Raw genomic sequence first — 27,614 nt, forward strand, 5'->3', positions numbered from 1 at the left:
CTCCCTGTCCAGGTAAATGTGAGCAGGCCATCAGGAAAATAAATGGGTCACAGCACAGAAATGCAACCCTAACATTCGTAAAATGTAAAAAAGAATTAACATCACACACACCACAAAGACACACACGTCCACAATGGGAAAGTGAAACTGGGTTGGAATGTTCTGAGACCAGTTAACCAGTTAGGTCAAGAAAGGGGATGAAGGATTTAGAGGTATGTCTGTTTGACTGAAGACTGACCACTGTGGGACAGTAAACCCTGGAGGATGGGTGTATCATATTATGTGGCCTGCTTTCTAAGATTGTTGATACAATGGAGATTAGTTTGACCAGGGGGGTCATCTGGAGACATGAAGTCTGTGTGATTTTTGGGTCATTTTTATGTTTTATGACACCCTGACTTGTTGCAGGAGAATCCTCATCACCTGGGGGAAGGAGCTCTGGGACATCAGGTTCTGAGGCTGTTGTTTCAGCTGTCACTGAATTGTGTTTGACGGACGTGTCCTGATTGTTGTATAGAAATGACCAGGGCTATGACGAGCTATGCTATTATTACCTAACTTTTTGTTTGTCTTGTTAGTGTTTGTAAGTTGTTTTGTCGATTTTGTATTTTGCATTCAGTACGACCAGCAAACACTTCTGGATATTAAGTTTTCACTTAGCAAGGATTATTTTACAAACTTTAATTCCACTTTCTGGAGTTGGAGCTCGGAATGCAGCGGGCTCTTTGTTGTTCCACCGCTCTGTTTACCTGCGAGACGGAGGAAGAAGAAACAAGGCCGACGTGCTGGAGTCCTCGTCCGAACTCGGAAACGGAGCTTCTAACCTGCTTTTCCAACCATCCTACTCGTTAACGTTCAGGTTAACTTTCTATGGGCCACGGATGTAGCGGTACTAGCATCTCACTGCTCTCCTGTCCTTGAGCTATTAACTGTAAAATCAGACCCTTCTATCTACCTCAAGAGTTCACTGCGGTGGTCATGAGTGCAGTCTACACCCCCCCAGGCAGATAAGGCTGCTGCTTTGGATGAACTGTATGAAATTATCAATGGTCTGGAGAATGTGCACCATGAGGCAGCCTCATTATATACTAATATATTGCATCTGCTGCATGATTGTGTAACTCACACTATATAGTAAATTATATTTTGATTAACTTTTTAGAAATACCCGGGACTGGGGTTGCAAATTAGCCTATTGGCTAGAAACCTTTTACGCAGCACATCTACAACATATTGTTATTGATGTATGTAATAATGTGCGCTGCATTTTCCCTGACAAATAAACTAATGAATTAAATAAAAATCAGAAGCCCTGGGTTGATGCCGCGGTCCAGGCCAACCTGAGAGCCCGGTCTGTCGCCTTTAACTCTGGGGACCCTGATCAGTACAAGAAGGCCAGATACGACCCTCTGAAGGCGATCAAAGCAGCGAAAAGGGCTTACAGGACCAAGGTGGAGTCCAGCTACCATGGCTCTGACCCCAGGCGCATGTGGAGTGGACTGTGGAGCTATTACAGACTACAAAGGGAGAGGCTACAGTGAGACCCAGTCCTCTGTCCTACTGCCAGACGAGCTGAGTACCTTCTACGCTCACTTTGAGAGGGACAGTGACCCCCCTGCAGTGGAGTTACCTGAGGGCCTAGCCAGTGGTGTGCCTACAATAACTGTAGCTGAGGCATTGCTCCAAAAAGCTCAACCCTCGCAAGGCACCTGGCCCAGACAACATATCAGGTGCTGCGCTGACCAGCTAGCAGGGGTCTTCAGTGACATCTTCCACCTCTCCCTCAGCCTGTCTGTACTCCCCACCTGCTTCAAGAGGACCACCATCGTCCCTGTGCCCAAGAACACCAAGGTCACCTGCATGAACGACTATCGCCCGATAGCACTGACCTCTGTCATCATGAAGTGCTTTGAGCGGCTAGTCAAATCATTCATCTGCTCCTCACTGCCTCCCACAATGTACATTGAGCGAAAAGTACATTGATACATTTCTCACTACTATAGATATACTACTATACAATATTGCACTATTGCTGATAGTTGCTGTACCCCACTTGTCTTAGGTTAGTATAGCTCTATAAGGCTAGTATAGGTCATTATGTGTATTAGAGGTCTAGTATATTGTATTGTATACTATTGTCGAAGGATCCTCACGGAGCCTTCGTTTGAATGTACTTTGGAGAAATGATGAATAAACAAAAAAAGAGTGATGCTTATTAGAGATAATGTGCATTTGCATTAAGATGTGTTTGTGACTTTCTTGCATACGTATATCAAGTTTTGCATTAAGATGTTTTTAGAATTTGCTTATACACGTATATCAAGTTTTGCGTTAAGATGTGTTTAGAATTTCTTCCGTACGTATATTGAGTTACTGGGTGATATGTGCATTTGCATAAGGTGGTTATAGAAATGGCTTGCATACGTATACTGAATTACAATATGTGCATTGGCATTAAATGTGTTATTAGAGAATGTCTCGCATATGTTTTAAGATGTATTAGAAATAGCTTGCAAAATGATTTTAGAGCTTTTTTACCTTTTCGTTATGAATTAAAAATTGTTTCCAGATGTATATTTTAGATAGAATGAGTTATGACTGCTTGCTGGTAAAAAGTTTAAGTTAGAATGCTTTCAGTGTGACAGTTTGGAACAATTTTACATAGGATGTGGTAAAAACTGCTTGCATAGAGAAAACCGGATCTCCGGATCTTGAGAGACACACAGCGTTGTCTGTCCTCACTGTGGGCCCTCCTCTGGATCTTGAGAGACACACAGCGTTGTCTGTCCTCACTGTGGGCCCTCCTCCTGATCTTGAGAGACACACAGTGCCCCACGCCGATAGAAAGGTGAGTCCCTGGGAATCGCGACCAGCTACTTTGACAGGGCTGTCTGTCTAACTGGTGTTTACGCAAAACAGGATTTTGAAGATTCACATGTTCAGGCTCACTCTCTCTCATAGGTGCGGTGTCGTGTCCTAAATAACGGGGAGGGGAATAAGGGCGAGCAAGCTCTTGATCGTTATTATAAGGAAAATACTGATATTCGTCCGAGTGGGAACAAAGAAATAAGGGATAAACAAATTATAATGTTGTCATAAAAGACCAAAACATTATTGCTGCTATAAAAGACCCCTTGATGTTATAAAGCCCAGTGACGTTACGACACCGTGGTTTGGTTTCGATTCCCTCAGAGGGAGCAGCTAGCAAACCCAAAATTAAACGTGTGATCTCCGTGCACGAACCTATGGAACCGTGAGACCCCGAGCGTGACTGGATCACACAGGAGAGACAGTATAGTTGAGGGTTGGTCCTGTCGTGGGAAGATGATTATTGGGTGGCAGGGCAGTAAGGTTAGATGGGGTCACAACGGGCCTAGTGTAGGAGAATGCAGTATGGAATGTTAGATGCAGACTCAAGGTCTGGACTAGCAGGAGGGGGGGCCCGAGGGTGTGTGTCTGGCAGGCTGATGCAGCAGAATCCCTTTTGTGTCTCTGTTATGGGAACACTCAGACCAACAGTGTAGGATGAGAGAAGGCTGAAGAGAGTGAGAGCGCAGGAGAAGGGGGTCACTATGGTTTAAGCATTTCCAGCTGTTCACCAGGGCTCGGGATGAGAGGGTCGGTAGAAAGTGAGAGGACCCATGAGGAAATACCGAACAGGTCACGATGACCCAGACTGAGGAGGCTGAGGAGACTGGGAGACCAGGCTCGGATGGAGGGAGTGAGGGTCCATGACCAGTTGTCAAGCAGTTTGGGGAGACCAGGGCATTTCAGGATACTGGGTGAAAGGGGGACATCCTGATTATGGCTAGGCTGCGCACGCAGTGGGGGATGGGTATCACCAAGGTGAAGAACCTTCTAGAAGGTTTTTTATTGCTCATATCTTTTTGGTAAAGGGGCTGTAGGCTAATATTTGCCTATATAACAAGGTGTTTGGGATATGATAAGGGCCTTTTTGATCCAGTCTGTACATGACTTCCTGCCTGAATAAAGACCATCAAGCCACATTTTTGACTTGAGAAAGAAACTCTGTTTGTTGACTCTATTTTTGATCCACTCCTGTCTACTCTCTTCTGAGAACTTCCTTCTTCAGTCCGAAAGCCGATCATCGCCGCACACACACATACTCGCTGTGAGCCCAGCGCATCGTTCAACACTATTTTGTACATGTAGTTTTACTTTTTTAGCTTATCATAGATGTAATCTATGTTTTAAGTACTTATATGTTTGTTATGCCAGATTTCTTTGCGTTGTCTTGTCCCAAGAATTTCAGTGCCCAGTCTGACCTTGTGTTGTTCTGTGTACCTGACAATAAAAGACTTAAACATGTGTATTGTGTTTGTCATCACTCTGCCGAAGGACTTCTAGTAATCCGGTATGACTGGTCACAGTGCGCTCTGTTTGGTAATGTACTGTACAGAATAAAGAATTTGTATTAATCCAGCATCTTGACTATTCACGCACACAGTGTCTTCAAAACTTCCTCGACACTTCCTTGAGAGTTAAGGTTGGTTTAGGTGCAGTTCTATGGGTGTGTGTGAAGCCCTCTGCGACATTGCTCGTAGAAAGGGCTATACAAATAACATTTGATATGAACACAATGACACGGTAGTCAGTAACCAATGTGAAATATTAACCTGCCTGAGAAGCTGATTTCACTGAGCTGGATTGTACCTGTGGAATATTCCAGAAAACTATCCTGTCTATCGTATACTGAGACATCATGTGGTCATCCTGAGGTATTTCTATTATGTTTATAAGAAGCATTACAAACACTACTACCCTCTCGAGGTAGAAATAAAGAATATCAGTCTGTCATTTTCCTCTCAAACACCAAGAAGGTTTGATCAGTCATAGGACTGTCTGTCCAGGTTGGCTGACTTTCCTTTTATCTCAAATGGAATCGTACAAAACTATAGTGTCAGAAATTGTACACCTTTTTCTTTCCTTTTTAAAAAGTGGAGAAGGACCATATTGAGGGAGGAACAGAAGGGTAACATTTGCAGTGGCCTCTTAAATTTAACCTTTCTGTTCCTCACTCAAAATCGTCCTTCTCTACTTTTTAAAAAAGGAAAGAAAAAGGTGCAGTGGTTTCCTAATTCTTTCCAGGACTATAGTAGTACAATACACCAAGAAAGTATTACATATTACATCCAATAGCAGGTCTGTCAGTATACCACGCAGCACACCTTTCTGGCTATTTCTGACACAACCCTTGAGGCAGGGATAGTGGTGTCAAGCACAGGGACAACAGTACACTAGCAGACAGATACGAAACACAATGCCATGTCAATCTTCAATAATATAATAAAGTAGTATGTCTTAAATATATTTCTGTCCCACCCTGGTCTGTTTCACCCATCTCCTGTTTGTCTCCACCCCCTCCAGGTGTCTCCCATCTTCCTTCCTACCCTCATTTATCCCTGTGTTTTCTGTTTGGGGTCAGTTCTTCTTGTTTGTCAAGCCTACAGTACCAGCATGTTTTTCTCTACCTCCTTTAGTCTTTTCTGCCTCTTAGTTCCCCTGGTCCTTACATCCTGCCTGCCCTAACTCTCAGGGCCTCATTTACTAACAGGATTGCACCCATTTCAGGCGTAAAATAGCGGGTAAAGACATAAAACCGTATTTACAAAGGCAGCGCACTTGAGTAAAAGGCAGCGCACTTGAGTAAAAACGCAGATTACCGCTGCTGGGAGTGTATAAGGGAAAGTGGGCGTGTGCCGCAAAGAGATGGGAGGAGAGAGTGTATTCTTCCTTGTATCATGTTAATGTTAGCTGTAACTTTTGTGAACCAATATTTCTATCTCCTGTTCGCTGAACCTTCTTTTTCTTTTCCTCGAATCACCCATGGTGGCAGTAACATGCAGGCGATTTCTCCCGTCTTTTAATGGCTAATTAACACTAAAGGGCGGAGTAAGGCGCTGATTGCCCGACGAGATCTGGTTTGATAAATACCACGCAAAATGCGGAAATACACCGTGCGCTATTTGCGGTTGGGCAAAGGCGCAGATTAAGCTGCGGTCGCAATGTTAGTAAATGAGGCCCTGAGTCTGCCTGCTGCCCTGTACCTGAATGACTCTGCCTTGTGGATGACAAGCCTGCCCTGAATATTTTTTGTCCGGACCCCTTGTACCTTTAGTAGACCACAAACTCACAACCAGTGTGTGGTGTGTGATTCAGTGCGTGGTGTGATTATAACTGTGGTTGTGTTATGTTGAACATGTATGCAGACCTGAACCAAAAATAGTTTACAATAACGTACAAGAGCGCCCGGTCCCAACCCAAGCTCTTCTCCTGTCTGGCCTCCCAATGGTGGAATCACCTCCTCACCTCCATCAGAGACACTAACTGTCTCCCCACCTTCAAGAAAAGGCTAAAGACGCACTTGTTCCGGGAGTGCAACGGTACTTAAGAAAGACTTGGAAAGGCTGGATCAGATGTTAGTTTATTTCCTCCAGGAACACAATGACACTTATTGAGGGACTTGTTGCTCTTGTTGGTTAGTTGTAACTGATTTAACTTCTTGTACTTTCTGTGAATTATATTATTGTTGCTTGCTTTCCTACAGGTACATTCTAGCACTTTCGAGGTTCATGTTGTTTAATTGTAATTTGTTTAACTACATGCTCTTATGTTTCTTTCCAGTGGCACTTATTTGCTTTTCACAATGTATGCTTCATGTTTTGGCTACCTGCAATGTTTTTGGGGCTATCTCATTGTTTAATATCATTGACCTATGCACTTTTGTAAAGCTCTCTCTTGGAAGTCGCTTTGGATAAAAGCGTCTGCTAAATTAAAAAATGTAAACGTAAAGGTCCAAAAGAAAACACACACCTTGTGTAATTGTGCAAAGAGACACTCACTGATGAGGCTGGGACTAGGCCTACATAAAACTTTTACCGGCATTTAGAAAAAAAAAAAAGGTAAGCGAGGAGTAGGTGATGCTAGCCAAGCTAGCTACCTAACGTTTGCAATCTGTCTCTGTACCAAAACTCTTCATAACTCCTCTCTTCCACCATTACACAAAGAGATTTAGCAAGTATTAGCTATTGTGAAGGAATGATAACATACTGCTGATCAATGCTGCTATACCAATCACTACCTTGTATGCATATGTATACACAAATGTCATGTAATGCTTAATACTAATATATACATATATCCAAACATTATCAATTGATTCATTAAAGAACAAATGGGTTCAGGCACCAAGATGATTCTAAGTAAGTGGAATGCTGAGGTCAAGCAGGCCAGCATGGGAGTCGAGTCTGTGGCACTCGGGGTCTGGTGTGAGCACAGTGGGCTATTCAGCTCTGGAGAGCAGAGTGTCAAAATGAGAGATAAGGTAATGCTGGGACAGTAACTCTTCGCTGCTCAAGGACGAGTCAGACCGGCTGGTCTGACTTGCAGTTTTGGATATACTCTGTTCTGAGGTCACATTCCCTGGGAGACCCTGCCCCTGTTCCCCCCCTTTCACACCTGCATTCCCTGGGAGACCCCCTAAAAAACTAAAGGCCGATATATGCTTCTCCGTTTTCCAAAAAACGGACACATGGGAACGCCCTCCTCTACGAGGAACGCCCTGAGAGCTCGACGTGCACCTCCTGAATTTTTTAACTATCCGTCGTAATTTCGGATAGTTACGGATACCTCCTTGGCTGTGATTGGTCAGTATTAAGAACTGCTTGTGTCAGGGGCGGGGTTGCCGTGATAAACAGGACGAACAGAATCCTTTGACCGCCATTGCTGTAAGTTTTTACAATTCATATTTCAGCTAAGAAGTACATGTAAATCAGCATCTGAATTAAAATGTGACGAGAAATGGGCAGTGTAGTTGCGGAAAATGTGTGTATTTTATTGATGAAACGGCTCATTTGTAAATTTGCTCAGACTTTTCGATAACCTAGGTAAATAAACACTCGACGACGACTTACAAAAAACCGTTGCGCCACCTACTCTTCTGGCGGTGAATTGTTTTCAGCACCCACAGCCTACGGAGAACCATAAACGCAGTCTATCCGTCCGTATCCGTAAGCCCGCCCATCCGTTAACGGAGTCGGAGAAGCATACTGCGGCCTTTACAATCAGTGTGTGGTGTGTGATTGAACAGGAATACAGACCTCAGTGTCTCCAGCTTGCAGAGTGGATTCCTCAGTCCAGCAGAGAGCAGCTTCATGCCTGAATCCCCCAGGTTGTTGTTACTCAAGTCCAGCTCTGTCAGATCTGAGGAGGGGAGAGCTGAGGCCAGCGCTTCACAGCACCGTGCTGAGAGGTTACAGTCATTCAGCCTAATAACATAAGGAGAATGTAAGACATCATCAGAGTCATAGTTTGTGTGATAGAATCATACAACAATCAAATATTACATCACAATATGTGCTAAGTCGTATTGTTATTTAAATTCTTCAGATGGCTTATAGGTACATACAGAGCAGTTTTGGAGTCTTTGACCACTGGCAGCAGCCTCAGAAGACCTTCCTCTGATCTGGAGTATATCTTCAGGTCAAACACGTCCATCTTCTCTTCTGAAGTCAGCAACAGAAAGACCAGAGCTGACCACTGTGTAGATGAGAGCTTCTTCTCACTGGAGAGACTTCCTGAGCTCAGGTAGTGTTGGATCTCCTCCACCAGAGAATGGTCGTTCAGTTCATTCAGGCAGTGGAACAGATTCATGCATCTCTCTGCAGAGGGATCCTCTCTGATCTTCTCCTTGATGTACTTGACTGTTTCCTCATGGCTCTCTGTCTTGTTACTGTTCTGACTCAGTAGGCCTCGTAAGTGAGTCTGGTTGGACTCCATTGAGAGGCCCAGCAGGAAGCGGAGGAAAAGGTCCAGCTGTCCATTCTTACTCTGCAAGGCCTTGTCCACAGCACTCTTGTAGAATCGGACTTCTGGTTTCTCTTTGAAAAGAGCCAAAAGTTTGTTGGAACTGGAAGCTGATGGAGTCTCAGACATCAGATTCTGCTCGTTGTTGATGAATGAGAGAAACACAAACACAGCAGCCAGAAACTCCTGAAAGCTCAGATGGACAAAGCAGAACACCTTCTCCTGGAAGACTTTACCATCCTGTCTGAAGATCTGTGTGAACACTCCTGAGTGCACTGAGGCATCACAGACATCAATGCCACACTCTGTCAGGTCTTTCTCATAGAAAATCAGGTTGCCTTTGTCCAGCTGGTGGAAGGCCAGTTTTCCCAGTGACAGAATACTCTGAATGCTCTCTTCATCCCAGTGTGGATCGGTCTCAGTTTTCCCAGCATACTTCACTTTCCTCTGTTTGGTCTGTAACACCAGGAAGGTTGTGTACATCTCAGTCAGGGTCTTGGGCATCTTCTCTTTCTTCTCTGTTCTCAGCATGTGTTCAAGGACTGTAAAAGTAATCCAAGAGAAGACTGGTATGTGGCACATGATGTAGAGGATCCTTGATGTCTTGATGTGTGAGATGATTCTCTTGGCCAGGATCTCATCACTGCATCTCTTCATGATGTACTCATCCTTCTGTGGGTCATTGAACCCTCGTACCTCTGTCACCAGGTCAACACACTCAGAAGGGATCTGATTGGCTGCTGCAGGTCGAGTGGTGATCCAGATGAGAGCAGAGGGAAGCAGCTTTCCTCTGATCAGGTTGGTCAGCAGCACATCCACTGAGGTGGACTCTGTGGCATCACACCAGCTCTTGTTCTTTTTGAAGGCTAAGGGCAGTCGACACTCATCCAGACCGTCAAAGACAAACAGAACGTTGTACTTGTCGTAGTTGGAGATTCCTGATTCTCTGGTTTCTGAGAAGAAGTGATGGACAAGTTCCATCAGACTGAACTCTTTTCCATCCAACAAATTCAGCTCTCGAAATGGCAGAGGAAAGATTAACTGGATTTCCTGATTGGCTAGTCCTTCAGCCCAATCTGTGATGAACTTCTGCACAGAGACAGTTTTTCCGATGCCAGCAACTCCTTTTGTCAGAACAATTCTGATATGTGTATCTCGTCCAGCTGAGGGTTTAAAGATGTTGTTGTATGTGATGGCTGTTTCTGGTCTTGCTGATTTCCTGGATGCTGTCTCAATCTGTCTCACCTCATGTTCATTATTGATCTCTCCACTCTCACCCTCTGTGATGTAGAGATCTGTGTAGATCTTATTGAGAAGAGTTGGATTTCCTTGTTTGGCTATGCCCTCGAACACAGTTTCTAACTTCTTCTTTAGTTCAGATTTGAGTTTCTGTTGACAAATCTCAGCACGCTCATCTAAACAAAAAACAACACATGTTAAGTGTGTGTTTTTGTTAAACGTAGTTTTGATTATTTACAGATTATGAACTGAGAATGTTTCCTCTACATTCAATTCAAAACATATTTTTTTTAAATCTATGATCATTTATCAGGTACACAATAATGAAACAGCTTAGTATACTCACACATAGTACAAAGTCATAGGAAGATCTACACAACATTGGGCTACTCTGAGTTTCATAACTTTCTTTGTATATCTAACCTTCATCATGTATTATTAATCGGTCAACTAAGACTAAATATGGAGTCTCTTACTTTTCTCCAGAGTGTCAGCCAGCTCATTGTGGTTCATGTTCCTCAGGACGTGCAGTGTGATCTTCAGAGCTCCCTCTCTGGCACTGCTCTCCTGCTTCTGATATTCAGGGTCCACTACTTCCTGGTCCTCCCTCTGACTCTCTAAGCCTTCTGGGAAATCTGAACTCAGAATCCTCTTCATCCTCTTCAGCTCTTTCTTCACAAACCTGATGACAGTTTCCTCAAGCACCTGAAACAGAGAGGGAAGATATCCAGGAACTCTATACACAGTAGAACAATATGATTAAAATGATTCTGTCTTGTTTGTACTTTAGATGAACTCAAAACTCACTGTGAATATGGAGGACAAGTCCTCATGGTGACTCTGGTCTGACTCAGACTTCTCCTGTTGATCTCTGAGGACAAGAGATGACATTACTTAACCACATGAACCACATGTACAAGGGCTGATCATCTACTAAAGAGTGTATCATACATAAGCATGAGTGGTAAACTGAACTGTATCCACTCATGCATACACACAGACACACAGACACACTGTATAAGAGTGATACCATCACTACCAAGTAAACCATCTTCTATACCACTACAAGGCACTATTCCTTTAATACATTCATCAAAGATAGGAGCACTGTCACCCCCAGGTAAACAAGTGTGTTGTGTTTCAACCAGACACTGAAGAATGACATCAGACAGCAGAGACCAGCCTCACCTGTACCCAGCTGTGTACAGGTGAGGCTGGTCTCTGCTGTCTGATCCTGTCAACAAACACAACAAAGTGTCTTACAAACATAAATCACTAAAGTAGACACCACAGATATATCATACTGTCCAACATGTGTTGCTGTAGTCATTCATCAGTAGGGTTTAGAACCAGGCTTGAATATTTCTGGTCAACTTGAATGAGTCAGACAGGCAAGTTTCCAGACCTGTTGTTACTCTGTATCTCTCACTGTGAACATTTACCACATGGTCTGTATGTCAGCCAGGCTGGCAGTCAGCAGCTCTAACCCTGTGTTTTAGTAGGGATGTGATGAGGGATACTTTAGTATCTACAGTCAGCATCTCTAACCCTGTGTTTTAGTAGGGATGTGATGAGGGATACTTTAGTATCCACAGTCAGCATCTCTAACCCTGTGTTTTAGTAGGGATGTGATGAGGGATACTTTAGTATCTACAGTCAGCAGCTCTAACCCTGTGTTTTAGTAGAGATTTTACATGATAAAGAAAAGGTCTACATTGGACTTTTAGATTATAAATACTACTACTTCACTTAAAAAAAAGTCTTTACCAGTGAGCAGCATGTCCCCTTTCATGGATTATTTCCAAACATTTTAACTGCTCAGTATTACCAACAAACAGGTGTTGGCAATTAATGGGTCTGGCCTGACCAACTGTATACACTTAACAATTAGACAGTAAAGACAATAAACAGTAGGGATTGAGGCTGGCAGGTTGTGCTCTGACAGGAATAAGTAATGTTGCATTGATTCATGTGGGCCCAAGTACATTTAAACACTATCACTATAATCACATATAAACTATCAGACAAATATATTATAATATAGGAATATTGAGTCCCAGTAGAGATGGCTTCTTCACATCATGTCACCTTCATCACATAACATTGAACACCAGCAGAGGTCAGTACATACCCTTCCTCATTAGAAGGTCCTCCTCCATCACTGAACTTGATAGGTAGATACATAGACCTGTCACTCTTCATGGACACACAGCTGGGTACAGGTGAGGCTGGTCTCTGCTGTCTGATCCTGTCAACAAACACAACAAAGTGTCTTACAAACATAAATCACTAAAGTAGACACCACAGATATATCATACTGTCCAACATGTGTTGCTGTAGTCATTCTTCAGTAGGGTTTAGAACCAGGCTTGAATATTGCTGGTCAACTTGAATGAGTCAGACAGGCAGGTTTCCAGACCTGTTGTTACTCTGTATCTCTCACTGTGAACCTTTACCACATGGTCTGTATGTCAGCCAGGCTGGCAGTCAGCAGCTCTAACACTGTGTTTTAGTAGGGATGTGATGAGGGATACTTTAGTATATACAGTCAGCATCTCTAACCCTGTGTTTTAGTAGGGACGTGATGAGGGATACTTTAGTATCTACAGTCAGCATCTCTAACCCTGTGTTTTAGTAGGGATGTGATGAGGGATACTTTAGTATCTACAGTCAGCAGCTCTAACCCTGTGTTTTAGTAGGGATGTGATGAGGGGTACTTTAGTATCTACAGTCAGCAGCTCTAACCCTCTGTTTTAGTAGGGATGTGATGAGGGATACTTTAGTATCTACAGTCAGCAGCTCTAACCCTGTGTTTTAGTAGGGATGTGATGAGGGATACTTTAGTATCTACAGTTGGCAGCTCTAACCCTGTGTTTTAGTAGGGATGTGATGAGGGATACTTTAGTATCTACAGTCAGCATCTCTAACCCTGTGTTTTAGTAGAGATTTTACATGATAAAGAAAAGGTCTACATTGGACTTTTACATTATAAATACTACTACTTCACTTTAAAAAATGTCTTTACCAGTGAGCAGCATGTCCCCTTTCATGGATTATTTCCAAACATTTTAACTGCTCAGTATTACCAACAAACAGGTGTTGGCAATTAATGGGTCTGGCCTGACCAACTGTATACACTTAACAATTAGACAGTAAAGACAATAAACAGTAGGGATTGAGGCTGGCAGGTTGTGCTCTGACAGGAATAAGTAATGTTGCATTGATTCATGTGGGCCCAAGTACATTTAAACACTATCACTATAATCACATATAAACTATCAGACAAATATATTATAATATAGGAATATTGAGTCCCAGTAGAGATGGCTTCTTCACATCATGTCGCCTTCATCACATAACATTGAACACCAGCAGAGGTCAGTACATACCCTTCCTCATTAGAAGGTCCTCCTCCATCACTGAACTTGATAGGTAGATACATAGACCTGTCACTCTTCATGGACACACAGCTGGGTACAGGTGAGGCTGGTCTCTGCTGTCTGATCCTGTCAACAAACACAACAAAGTGTCTTACAAACATAAATCACTAAAGTAGACACCACAGATATATCATACTGTCCAACATGTGTTGCTGTAGTCATTCTTCAGTAGGGTTTAGAACCAGGCTTGAATATTGCTGGTCAACTTGAATGAGTCAGACAGGCAGGTTTCCAGACCTGTTGTTACTCTGTATCTCTCACTGTGAACCTTTACCACATGGTCTGTATGTCAGCCAGGCTGGCAGTCAGCAGCTCTAACCCTGTGTTTTAGTAGGGATGTGATGAGGGATACTTTAGTATATACAGTCAGCATCTCTAACCCCGTGTTTTAGTAGGGATGTGATGAGGGATACTTTAGTATCTACAGTCAGCATCTCTAACCCTGTGTTTTAGTAGGGATGTGATGAGGGATACTTTAGTATCTACAGTCAGCAGCTCTAACCCTGTGTTTTAGTAGGGATGTGATGAGGGGTACTTTAGTATCTACAGTCAGCAGCTCTAACCCTCTGTTTTAGTAGGGATGTGATGAGGGATACTTTAGTATCTACAGTCAGCAGCTCTAACCCTGTGTTTTAGTAGGGATGTGATGAGGGATACTTTAGTATCTACAGTCGGTAGCTCTAACCCTGTGTTTTAGTAGGGATGTGATGAGGGATACTTTAGTATCTACAGTCGGCATCTCTAACCCTGTGTTTTAGTAGAGATTTTACACGATAAAGAAAAGGTCTACATTAGACTTTTACATTATAAATACTACTACTTCACTTTAAAAAACGTCTTTACCAGTGAGCAGCATGTCCCCTTTCATGGATTATTTCCAAACATTTTAACTGCTCAGTATTACCAACAAACAGGTGTTGGCAATTAATGGGTCTGGCCTGACCAACTGTATACACTTAACAATTAGACAGTAAAGACAATAAACAGTAGGGATTGAGGCTGGCAGGTTGTGCTCTGACAGGAATAAGTAATGTTGCATTGATTCATGTGGGCCCAAGTACATTTAAACACTATCACTATAATCACATATAAACTATCAGACAAATATATTATAATATAGGAATATTGAGTCCCAGTAGAGATGGCTTCTTCACATCATGTCACCTTCATCACATAACATTGAACACCAGCAGAGGTCAGTACATACCCTTCCTCATTAGAAGGTCCTCCTCCATCACTGAACTTGATAGGTAGATACATAGACCTGTCACTCTTCATGGACACACAGCTGGGTACAGGTGAGGCTGGTCTCTGCTGTCTGATCCTGTCAACAAACACAACAAAGTGTCTTACAAACATAAATCACTAAAGTAGACACCACAGATATATCATACTGTCCAACATGTGTTGCTGTAGTCATTCTTCAGTAGGGTTTAGAACCAGGCTTGAATATTGCTGGTCAACTTGAATGAGTCAGACAGGCAGGTTTCCAGACCTGTTGTTACTCTGTATCTCTCACTGTGAACCTTTACCACATGGTCTGTATGTCAGCCAGGCTGGCAGTCAGCAGCTCTAACACTGTGTTTTAGTAGGGATGTGATGAGGGATACTTTAGTATATACAGTCAGCATCTCTAACCCTGTGTTTTAGTAGGGATGTGATGAGGGATACTTTAGTATCTACAGTCAGCATCTCTAACCCTGTGTTTTAGTAGGGATGTGATGAGGGATACTTTAGTATCTACAGTCAGCAGCTCTAACCCTGTGTTTTAGTAGGGATGTGATGAGGGGTACTTTAGTATCTACAGTCAGCAGCTCTAACCCTCTGTTTTAGTAGGGATGTGATGAGGGATACTTTAGTATCTACAGTCAGCAGCTCTAACCCTGTGTTTTAGTAGGGATGTGATGAGGGATACTTTAGTATCTACAGTCGGCAGCTCTAACCCTGTGTTTTAGTAGGGATGTGATGAGGGATACTTTAGTATCTACAGTCAGCATCTCTAACCCTGTGTTTTAGTAGAGATTTTACATGATAAAGAAAAGGTCTACATTGGACTTTTACATTATAAATACTACTACTTCACTTTAAAAAATGTCTTTACCAGTGAGCAGCATGTCCCCTTTCATGGATTATTTCAAAACATTTTAACTGCTCAGTATTACCAACAAACAGGTGTTGGCAATTAATGGGTCCGGCCTGACCAACTGTATACACTTAACAATTAGACAGTAAAGACAATAAACAGTAGGGATTGAGGCTGGCAGGTTGTGCTCTGACAGGAATAAGTAATGTTGCATTGATTCATGTGGGCCCAAGTACATTTAAACACTATCACTATAATCACATATAAACTATCAGACAAATATATTATAATATAGGAATATTGAGTCCCAGTAGAGATGGCTTCTTCACATCATGTCACCTTCATCACATAACATTGAACACCAGCAGAGGTCAGTACATACCCTTCTTCATTAGAAGGTCTTCCTCCATCACTGAACATGATAGGTCGATACATAGACCTGTCACTCTTCATGGACACACAGCTGGGTACAGGTGAGGCTGGTCTCTGCTGTCTGATCCTGTCAACAAACACAACAAAGTGTCTTACAAACATAAATCACTAAAGTAGACACCACAGATATATTATACTGTCCAACATGTGTTGCTGTAGTCATTCATCAGTAGGGTTTAGAACCAGGCTTGAATATTGCTGGTCAACTTGAATGAGTCAGACAGGCAGGTTTCCAGACCTTTTGTTACTCTGTATCTCTCACTGTGAACCTTTACCACATGGTCTGTATGTCAGCCAGGCTGGCAGTCAGCAGCTCTAACCCTGTGTTTTAGTAGGGATGTGATGAGGGATACTTTAGTATCTACAGTCAGCAGCTCTAACCCTGTGTTTTAGTAGGGATGTGATGAGGGATACTTTAATATCTACAGTCAGCAGCTCTAACCCTGTGTTTTAGTAGGGATGTGATGAGGGATACTTTAGTATCTACAGTCAGCATCTCTAACCCTGTGTTGTAGTAGGGATGTGATGAGGGGTACTTTAGTATCTACAGTCAGCAGCTCTAACCCTCTGTTTTAGTAGGGATGTGATGAGGGATACTTTAGTATCTACAGTCAGCAGCTCTAACCCTGTGTTTTAGTAGGGATGTGATGAGGGATACTTTAGTATCTACAGTTGGCAGCTCTAACCCTGTGTTTTAGTAGGGATGTGATGAGGGATACTTTAGTATCTACAGTCAGCATCTCTAACCCTGTGTTTTAGTAGAGATTTTACATGATAAAGAAAAGGTCTACATTGGACTTTTACATTATAAATACTACTACTTCACTTTAAAAAATGTCTTTACCAGTGAGCAGCATGTCCCCTTTCATGGATTATTTCCAAACATTTTAACTGCTCAGTATTACCAACAAACAGGTGTTGGCAATTAATGGGTCTGGCCTGACCAACTGTATACACTTAACAATTAGACAGTAAAGACAATAAACAGTAGGGATTGAGGCTGGCAGGTTGTGCTCTGACAGGAATAAGTAATGTTGCATTGATTCATGTGGGCCCAAGTACATTTAAACACTATCACTATAATCACATATAAACTATCAGACAAATATATTATAATATAGGAATATTGAGTCCCAGTAGAGATGGCTTCTTCACATCATGTCACCTTCATCACATAACATTGAACACCAGCAGAGGTCAGTACATACCCTTCCTCATTAGAAGGTCCTCCTCCATCACTGAACTTGATAGGTAGATACATAGACCTGTCACTCTTCATGGACACACAGCTGGGTACAGGTGAGGCTGGTCTCTGCTGTCTGATCCTGTCAACAAACACAACAAAGTGTCTTACAAACATAAATCACTAAAGTAGACACCACAGATATATCATACTGTCCAACATGTGTTGCTGTAGTCATTCTTCAGTAGGGTTTAGAACCAGGCTTGAATATTGCTGGTCAACTTGAATGAGTCAGACAGGCAGGTTTCCAGACCTGTTGTTACTCTGTATCTCTCACTGTGAACCTTTACCACATGGTCTGTATGTCAGCCAGGCTGGCAGTCAGCAGCTCTAACACTGTGTTTTAGTAGGGATGTGATGAGGGATACTTTAGTATATACAGTCAGCATCTCTAACCCCGTGTTTTAGTAGGGATGTGATGAGGGATACTTTAGTATCTACAGTCAGCATCTCTAACCCTGTGTTTTAGTAGGGATGTGATGAGGGATACTTTAGTATCTACAGTCAGCAGCTCTAACCCTGTGTTTTAGTAGGGATGTGATGAGGGGTACTTTAGTATCTACAGTCAGCAGCTCTAACCCTCTGTTTTAGTAGGGATGTGATGAGGGATACTTTAGTATCTACAGTCAGCAGCTCTAACCCTGTGTTTTAGTAGGGATGTGATGAGGGATACTTTAGTATCTACAGTCGGTAGCTCTAACCCTGTGTTTTAGTAGGGATGTGATGAGGGATACTTTAGTATCTACAGTCGGCATCTCTAACCCTGTGTTTTAGTAGAGATTTTACACGATAAAGAAAAGGTCTACATTAGACTTTTACATTATAAATACTACTACTTCACTTTAAAAAATGTCTTTACCAGTGAGCAGCATGTCCCCTTTCATGGATTATTTCCAAACATTTTAACTGCTCAGTATTACCAACAAACAGGTGTTGGCAATTAATGGGTCTGGCCTGACCAACTGTATACACTTAACAATTAGACAGTAAAGACAATAAACAGTAGGGATTGAGGCTGGCAGGTTGTGCTCTGACAGGAATAAGTAATGTTGCATTGATTCATGTGGGCCCAAGTACATTTAAACACTATCACTATAATCACATATAAACTATCAGACAAATATATTATAATATAGGAATATTGAGTCCCAGTAGAGATGGCTTCTTCACATCATGTCACCTTCATCACATAACATTGAACACCAGCAGAGGTCAGTACATACCCTTCCTCATTAGAAGGTCCTCCTCCATCACTGAACTTGATAGGTAGATACATAGACCTGTCACTCTTCATGGACACACAGCTGGGTACAGGTGAGGCTGGTCTCTGCTGTCTGATCCTGTCAACAAACACAACAAAGTGTCTTACAAACATAAATCACTAAAGTAGACACCACAGATATATCATACTGTCCAACATGTGTTGCTGTAGTCATTCTTCAGTAGGGTTTAGAACCAGGCTTGAATATTGCTGGTCAACTTGAATGAGTCAGACAGGCAGGTTTCCAGACCTGTTGTTACTCTGTATCTCTCACTGTGAACCTTTACCACATGGTCTGTATGTCAGCCAGGCTGGCAGTCAGCAGCTCTAACACTGTGTTTTAGTAGGGATGTGATGAGGGATACTTTAGTATATACAGTCAGCATCTCTAACCCTGTGTTTTAGTAGGGATGTGATGAGGGATACTTTAGTATCTACAGTCAGCATCTCTAACCCTGTGTTTTAGTAGGGATGTGATGAGGGATACTTTAGTATCTACAGTCAGCAGCTCTAACCCTGTGTTTTAGTAGGGATGTGATGAGGGGTACTTTAGTATCTACAGTCAGCAGCTCTAACCCTCTGTTTTAGTAGGGATGTGATGAGGGATACTTTAGTATCTACAGTCAGCAGCTCTAACCCTGTGTTTTAGTAGGGATGTGATGAGGGATACTTTAGTATCTACAGTCGGCAGCTCTAACCCTGTGTTTTAGTAGGGATGTGATGAGGGATACTTTAGTATCTACAGTCAGCATCTCTAACCCTGTGTTTTAGTAGAGATTTTACATGATAAAGAAAAGGTCTACATTGGACTTTTACATTATAAATACTACTACTTCACTTTAAAAAATGTCTTTACCAGTGAGCAGCATGTCCCCTTTCATGGATTATTTCAAAACATTTTAACTGCTCAGTATTACCAACAAACAGGTGTTGGCAATTAATGGGTCCGGCCTGACCAACTGTATACACTTAACAATTAGACAGTAAAGACAATAAACAGTAGGGATTGAGGCTGGCAGGTTGTGCTCTGACAGGAATAAGTAATGTTGCATTGATTCATGTGGGCCCAAGTACATTTAAACACTATCACTATAATCACATATAAACTATCAGACAAATATATTATAATATAGGAATATTGAGTCCCAGTAGAGATGGCTTCTTCACATCATGTCACCTTCATCACATAACATTGAACACCAGCAGAGGTCAGTACATACCCTTCTTCATTAGAAGGTCTTCCTCCATCACTGAACATGATAGGTCGATACATAGACCTGTCACTCTTCATGGACACACAGCTGGGTACAGGTGAGGCTGGTCTCTGCTGTCTGATCCTGTCAACAAACACAACAAAGTGTCTTACAAACATAAATCACTAAAGTAGACACCACAGATATATTATACTGTCCAACATGTGTTGCTGTAGTCATTCATCAGTAGGGTTTAGAACCAGGCTTGAATATTGCTGGTCAACTTGAATGAGTCAGACAGGCAGGTTTCCAGACCTTTTGTTACTCTGTATCTCTCACTGTGAACCTTTACCACATGGTCTGTATGTCAGCCAGGCTGGCAGTCAGCAGCTCTAACCCTGTGTTTTAGTAGGGATGTGATGAGGGATACTTTAGTATCTACAGTCAGCAGCTCTAACCCTGTGTTTTAGTAGGGATGTGATGAGGGATACTTTAATATCTACAGTCAGCAGCTCTAACCCTGTGTTTTAGTAGGGATGTGATGAGGGATACTTTAGTATCTACAGTCAGCATCTCTAACCCTGTGTTGTAGTAGGGATGTGATGAGGGGTACTTTAGTATCTACAGTCAGCAGCTCTAACCCTCTGTTTTAGTAGGGATGTGATGAGGGATACTTTAGTATCTACAGTCAGCAGCTCTAACCCTGTGTTTTAGTAGGGATGTGATGAGGGATACTTTAGTATCTACAGTTGGCAGCTCTAACCCTGTGTTTTAGTAGGGATGTGATGAGGGATACTTTAGTATCTACAGTCAGCATCTCTAACCCTGTGTTTTAGTAGAGATTTTACATGATAAAGAAAAGGTCTACATTGGACTTTTACATTATAAATACTACTACTTCACTTTAAAAAATGTCTTTACCAGTGAGCAGCATGTCCCCTTTCATGGATTATTTCCAAACATTTTAACTGCTCAGTATTACCAACAAACAGGTGTTGGCAATTAATGGGTCTGGCCTGACCAACTGTATACACTTAACAATTAGACAGTAAAGACAATAAACAGTAGGGATTGAGGCTGGCAGGTTGTGCTCTGACAGGAATAAGTAATGTTGCATTGATTCATGTGGGCCCAAGTACATTTAAACACTATCACTATAATCACATATAAACTATCAGACAAATATATTATAATATAGGAATATTGAGTCCCAGTAGAGATGGCTTCTTCACATCATGTCACCTTCATCACATAACATTGAACACCAGCAGAGGTCAGTACATACCCTTCCTCATTAGAAGGTCCTCCTCCATCACTGAACTTGATAGGTAGATACATAGACCTGTCACTCTTCATGGACACACAGCTGGGTACAGGTGAGGCTGGTCTCTGCTGTCTGATCCTGTCAACAAACACAACAAAGTGTCTTACAAACATAAATCACTAAAGTAGACACCACAGATATATCATACTGTCCAACATGTGTTGCTGTAGTCATTCTTCAGTAGGGTTTAGAACCAGGCTTGAATATTGCTGGTCAACTTGAATGAGTCAGACAGGCAGGTTTCCAGACCTGTTGTTACTCTGTATCTCTCACTGTGAACCTTTACCACATGGTCTGTATGTCAGCCAGGCTGGCAGTCAGCAGCTCTAACACTGTGTTTTAGTAGGGATGTGATGAGGGATACTTTAGTATATACAGTCAGCATCTCTAACCCCGTGTTTTAGTAGGGATGTGATGAGGGATACTTTAGTATCTACAGTCAGCATCTCTAACCCTGTGTTTTAGTAGGGATGTGATGAGGGATACTTTAGTATCTACAGTCAGCAGCTCTAACCCTGTGTTTTAGTAGGGATGTGATGAGGGGTACTTTAGTATCTACAGTCAGCAGCTCTAACCCTCTGTTTTAGTAGGGATGTGATGAGGGATACTTTAGTATCTACAGTCAGCAGCTCTAACCCTGTGTTTTAGTAGGGATGTGATGAGGGATACTTTAGTATCTACAGTCGGTAGCTCTAACCCTGTGTTTTAGTAGGGATGTGATGAGGGATACTTTAGTATCTACAGTCGGCATCTCTAACCCTGTGTTTTAGTAGAGATTTTACACGATAAAGAAAAGGTCTACATTAGACTTTTACATTATAAATACTACTACTTCACTTTAAAAAATGTCTTTACCAGTGAGCAGCATGTCCCCTTTCATGGATTATTTCCAAACATTTTAACTGCTCAGTATTACCAACAAACAGGTGTTGGCAATTAATGGGTCTGGCCTGACCAACTGTATACACTTAACAATTAGACAGTAAAGACAATAAACAGTAGGGATTGAGGCTGGCAGGTTGTGCTCTGACAGGAATAAGTAATGTTGCATTGATTCATGTGGGCCCAAGTACATTTAAACACTATCACTATAATCACATATAAACTATCAGACAAATATATTATAATATAGGAATATTGAGTCCCAGTAGAGATGGCTTCTTCACATCATGTCACCTTCATCACATAACATTGAACACCAGCAGAGGTCAGTACATACCCTTCCTCATTAGAAGGTCCTCCTCCATCACTGAACTTGATAGGTAGATACATAGACCTGTCACTCTTCATGGACACACAGCTGGGTACAGGTGAGGCTGGTCTCTGCTGTCTGATCCTGTCAACAAACACAACAAAGTGTCTTACAAACATAAATCACTAAAGTAGACACCACAGATATATCATACTGTCCAACATGTGTTGCTGTAGTCATTCTTCAGTAGGGTTTAGAACCAGGCTTGAATATTGCTGGTCAACTTGAATGAGTCAGACAGGCAGGTTTCCAGACCTGTTGTTACTCTGTATCTCTCACTGTGAACCTTTACCACATGGTCTGTATGTCAGCCAGGCTGGCAGTCAGCAGCTCTAACACTGTGTTTTAGTAGGGATGTGATGAGGGATACTTTAGTATATACAGTCAGCATCTCTAACCCTGTGTTTTAGTAGGGATGTGATGAGGGATACTTTAGTATCTACAGTCAGCATCTCTAACCCTGTGTTTTAGTAGGGATGTGATGAGGGATACTTTAGTATCTACAGTCAGCAGCTCTAACCCTGTGTTTTAGTAGGGATGTGATGAGGGGTACTTTAGTATCTACAGTCAGCAGCTCTAACCCTCTGTTTTAGTAGGGATGTGATGAGGGATACTTTAGTATCTACAGTCAGCAGCTCTAACCCTGTGTTTTAGTAGGGATGTGATGAGGGATACTTTAGTATCTACAGTCGGCAGCTCTAACCCTGTGTTTTAGTAGGGATGTGATGAGGGATACTTTAGTATCTACAGTCAGCATCTCTAACCCTGTGTTTTAGTAGAGATTTTACATGATAAAGAAAAGGTCTACATTGGACTTTTACATTATAAATACTACTACTTCACTTTAAAAAATGTCTTTACCAGTGAGCAGCATGTCCCCTTTCATGGATTATTTCAAAACATTTTAACTGCTCAGTATTACCAACAAACAGGTGTTGGCAATTAATGGGTCCGGCCTGACCAACTGTATACACTTAACAATTAGACAGTGAAGACAATAAACAGTAGGGATTGAGGCTGGCAGGTTGTGCTCTGACAGGAATAAGTAATGTTGCATTGATTCATGTGGGCCCAAGTACATTTAAACACTATCACTATAATCACATATAAACTATCAGACAAATATATTATAATATAGGAATATTGAGTCCCAGTAGAGATGGCTTCTTCACATCATGTCACCTTCATCACATAACATTGAACACCAGCAGAGGTCAGTACATACCCTTCTTCATTAGAAGGTCCTCCTCCATCACTGAACATGATAGGTCGATACATAGACCTGTCACTCTTCATGGACACACAGCTGGGTACAGGTGAGGCTGGTCTCTGCTGTCTGATCCTGTCAACAAACACAACAAAGTGTCTTACAAACATAAATCACTAAAGTAGACACCACAGATATATTATACTGTCCAACATGTGTTGCTGTAGTCATTCATCAGTAGGGTTTAGAACCAGGCTTGAATATTGCTGGTCAACTTGAATGAGTCAGACAGGCAGGTTTCCAGACCTTTTGTTACTCTGTATCTCTCACTGTGAACCTTTACCACATGGTCTGTATGTCAGCCAGGCTGGCAGTCAGCAGCTCTAACCCTGTGTTTTAGTAGGGATGTGATGAGGGATACTTTAGTATCTACAGTCAGCAGCTCTAACCCTGTGTTTTAGTAGGGATGTGATGAGGGATACTTTAATATCTACAGTCAGCAGCTCTAACCCTGTGTTTTAGTAGGGATGTGATGAGGGATACTTTAGTATCTACAGTCAGCATCTCTAACCCTGTGTTTTAGTAGGGATGTGATGAGGGATACTTTAGTATCTACAGTCAGCAGCTCTAACCCTGTGTTTTAGTAGGGATGTGATGAGGGATACTTTAGTATCTACAGTCAGCAGCTCTAACCCTGTGTTTTAGTAGGCATGTGACATGATGGAGAAAAGGGCTCATTTAGGCTTTTAGATTATGAATACTATTTCGTATTCGATTCATTTGGTTGGAACAACAATATTTTTAAGACCGATCAAGCTCAGAAAAACTCCATGTCACTGTCAGAAATATGAATCTATCAAGCATTGCACAGTCAGTTGGTGAACAAGTTTAAGAAAACTTTATTGCTTGCGGCCGGCCCACAAGGAGACAAAAACATCACACGCCATTGTGCTACAAAGTTTGTCTGCTAGCATGTTGTGCTAGCTACCTATTTAAACAGAACCGCTCTTTACAGTCATTGGTTAAGACAAAGGCATGCAAATGTCCCATGGCTCTTCTTCATTGGCTCCCTTGCATAGACCTGGCGCGTGTGTGTGCGTGCGTGTTTGAGTGTGTGCGTGTGTGCGCTCTTTGACCCCTGTAAGCTTGACCATATGATTCACCCAACACAGATAAGGCCAGACATCTTTTATGGCCTCTCCAGTAAGAGAGAGTGGTCAGCCCAGGTCACCTTGTTTACATATGCCTCGTGTTACCCAAAGTTCAGATTTGGGGGTAGGCCTCTCTCTACACACAAGGAATGCTGAACACAGAATCATTCTTATACAGGATAAATGTGTTACATCTTCAATTTTTCCAACAGTCACCTTCATCACATAACATTGAACACCAGCAGAGGTCAGTACCTACCCTTCCTCATTAGAAGGTCCTCCTCCAGCTTTGAAATTGATAGGTTCATCCATAGACCTGTCACTCTTCATGGACACACAGCTGGGTACAGGTGAGGCTGGTCTCTCCTGGATTGGGCTTCAACACAACAGAGACAGACCTTCAGTCTCTCATTTATTCTGACTAATGATGATGTCATAATATCACTGCTGAGCTCTGAGATGGAGAACAGTCATGAACAGGCATGTATTCTCATCTTACCTCTTAGCTTTGGTGTCCATGTCATGTTCCCCAGAGAGACTCATTTTAGAGGCAGGGCCCCCTTCCTCTCTCTCCCCAGAGAGACTCATTTTAGAGGCAGGGGCCCCCTCCTCTCTCTCCCCAGAGAGACTCATTTTAGAGGCAGTGCCCCCTCCTCTCTCTCAAAGTCAGAACTTCTCTCCTCAGGGTCAGATTAGGATTTTGAAGCCAGACCTGTAGACCTGTAAACAAACAACAGTTAGAATCCAACCCTATCAGACTGTTACCTCAAGAGAGGAAGGAAAACTAACTTTATACCCTCATTAAGAACACACCACTATGATGTAAACAACTCAGTTAAAATGTATTCAGTACCTCAGTCATTTACCTCATACTGACATAAGACAACAGAAGACAACAGAGAAGACAACAAGCTCCACTCCATCTTACTGCTCCATCAGCTGTACTGAGCACTACCTCACTTCCTCTTACAACAAGCTCCACTCCATCATACTGCTCCATAAGCTGTACTGAGCACTACCTCACTTCCTCTTACAACAAGCTCCACTCCATTATACTGCACCATCAGCTGTACTGAGCACTACCTCACTTCCTCTTACAACAAGCTCCACTCCATCTTACTGCACCATCAGCTGTACTGAGCACTACCTCACTTCCTCTTACAAGAAGCTCCACTCCATCATACTGCACCATCAGCTGTACTGAGCACTACCTCACTTCCTCTTACAAGAAGCTCCACTCCATCATACTGCTCCATCAGCTGTACTGAGCGCTACCTCACTTCCTCTTACAAGAAGCTCCACTCCATCATACTGCACCATCAGCTGTACTGAGCACTAACTCACTAACTCTTAGAAAGCCTTGATGGATCAGTAATGAATGACGTGTCTGTGTGGATGTATGAATATCTATGTTTATAGAGTTTACAGGATTTACAGAACAATGTCATTGTAATTACAGTATTTAGAATTATAAATGACCAACAACAGCATGGCTCTTTAATCATTTTACAGATCTAACTAATCCTCTTCCAGTTCCTTGATAGAATCAGAGCAAATAAACATTGAAACTGGTGATAATAATCCAAAGGGAATTGGGCATCATCTTTGATCATCATTGATTGTAAAAGCAATGCCTTATTGATAAACTACACCTGCAGCCTACATCACCTACCCTGCCAGAACCCTCCTCTCTCTGTCCTGTCTCTGATCACCTGCCCTGCCAGAACCATGATACCTCCCAGAAGGAGATCTCAGAAGGGAGTGCTTGTGGGTCTTTGGTTTGGTGCTCAAGAGACACTCCTGTCCATTTTCTCTGACTCTTTGTTGGCCAAAACACTGGCATCCAAAGGTGTTTTAGAGAAAAACTGGAACATGTGTGAACAGCAAGATTGTTGGACTATGTGGTTGTGTAGATGTAAAGGCAAGACCAGCCATGAAAAACACCACACAGTTGAAAGGGTACTTTGGTTGTGGCTTCTGTTTACATCCTGGTACTCTAGTAGAGAAACAGGTGAGGTACACTGTGCTGCTACAGAACATCCTGACAGAGAGGTAAAGAACATGCTGGAAGATACATAGCAAGCAGTAGAGAAACAGGTGAAGGACACTGTGGAGGTAGTCAGGTGGAGGAGAGCTGGAGGGAGATACAGGTGGAGGTAGTCAGGTGGAGGAGAGCTGGAGGGAGATACAGGTGGAGGTAGTCAGGTGGAGGAGAGCTGGAGGGAGATACAGGTGGAGGTAGTCAGGAAGTGTGAGTCTGCAGACCTAACAAAGATCCACACAGGATTGTAACAAGTCAAACTGAATAGGTGTAAATGGAGTGTGGGCTTTTCTATTGGTCCTCATATGTGACTGAGCCAAACACCTAAAAGCTGGGTCATCTCTGCTGTTCCATATTTAAGATGAGCTGCTTCACTGCCTCTCTGAGTTTGTAGCTTTGTGGCAGTGGAGGACTCTACTGGTCATTCTACTGGAGATTCTACTGTACAGATGGTCCTGTATACACAGTCATGTGTATTATATTGACCTCTTCCCTTCTCTCTCTTTTCTTCCTCCATCTCTTTTGTTCTCTCGTCCTTCCTCTCCCTCCACTCCTCTATTTCTTCTGTACAAAATACACAGTCCTCTCTGTCTGTAAAGAGTGAGACAGGCTGTGTGTGTGGGATGTGTGTGTGTGTGTGTGCTTGTGTACGTGCATGTATGTGTGTGTGTGCGCATGTATGGATGTGTTCATTTGTATGTGTTTAAATGTATGCAAAAGGACATGTTGGTAAGTGTGTTGTATGTGTACTGTATGTTTACTTACATTGCTACTTTAGCAATGTTTGAAATATTTCCAATGAAATATAAAATTCAGCCAATAAAGTACTTTAAATTTAAAGTACTGGAGTGAAAGAGGGAGAGAGAGAGGGAGGGGTAAAGAGGGAGTGAAAGAGGGAGAGAGGGGTAGAGAGGTAGGCAGA

The 27,614-nt window shown here is 42.4% G+C and overlaps 1 protein-coding gene across 2 annotated transcripts in view; it reads right to left on the bottom strand.

The window, feature by feature from the left end:
• Positions 1-25,391, bottom strand: part of LOC134038955 (protein NLRC3-like) — a 71,260-nt gene extending 45,869 nt beyond the window's left edge. The window contains exons 1-7 of one of the 2 annotated variants that reach the window (XM_062484659.1): positions 25,151-25,391; positions 24,911-25,027; positions 23,519-23,635; positions 10,873-10,936; positions 10,542-10,770; positions 8,429-10,241; positions 8,121-8,288 (exon numbers count right to left, since the gene is read on the bottom strand). In XM_062484659.1, coding sequence (XP_062340643.1) covers positions 8,121-8,288; positions 8,429-10,241; positions 10,542-10,770; positions 10,873-10,936; positions 23,519-23,635; positions 24,911-25,027; positions 25,151-25,284 — 2,642 coding nt within the window. In that variant the 5' untranslated portion in view covers positions 25,285-25,391. The remainder of the gene's footprint in view (positions 1-8,120; positions 8,289-8,428; positions 10,242-10,541; positions 10,771-10,872; positions 10,937-23,518; positions 23,636-24,910; positions 25,028-25,150) is intronic. The other variant, XM_062484660.1, reaches the window with a different exon arrangement.
• Positions 25,392-27,614: the final 2,223 nt, after the last annotated feature.

Source organism: Osmerus eperlanus, chromosome 18 (genome assembly GCF_963692335.1).
Source record: "Osmerus eperlanus chromosome 18, fOsmEpe2.1, whole genome shotgun sequence".
In the NCBI taxonomy this organism is placed as follows: Eukaryota; Metazoa; Chordata; class Actinopteri; order Osmeriformes; family Osmeridae; genus Osmerus; species Osmerus eperlanus.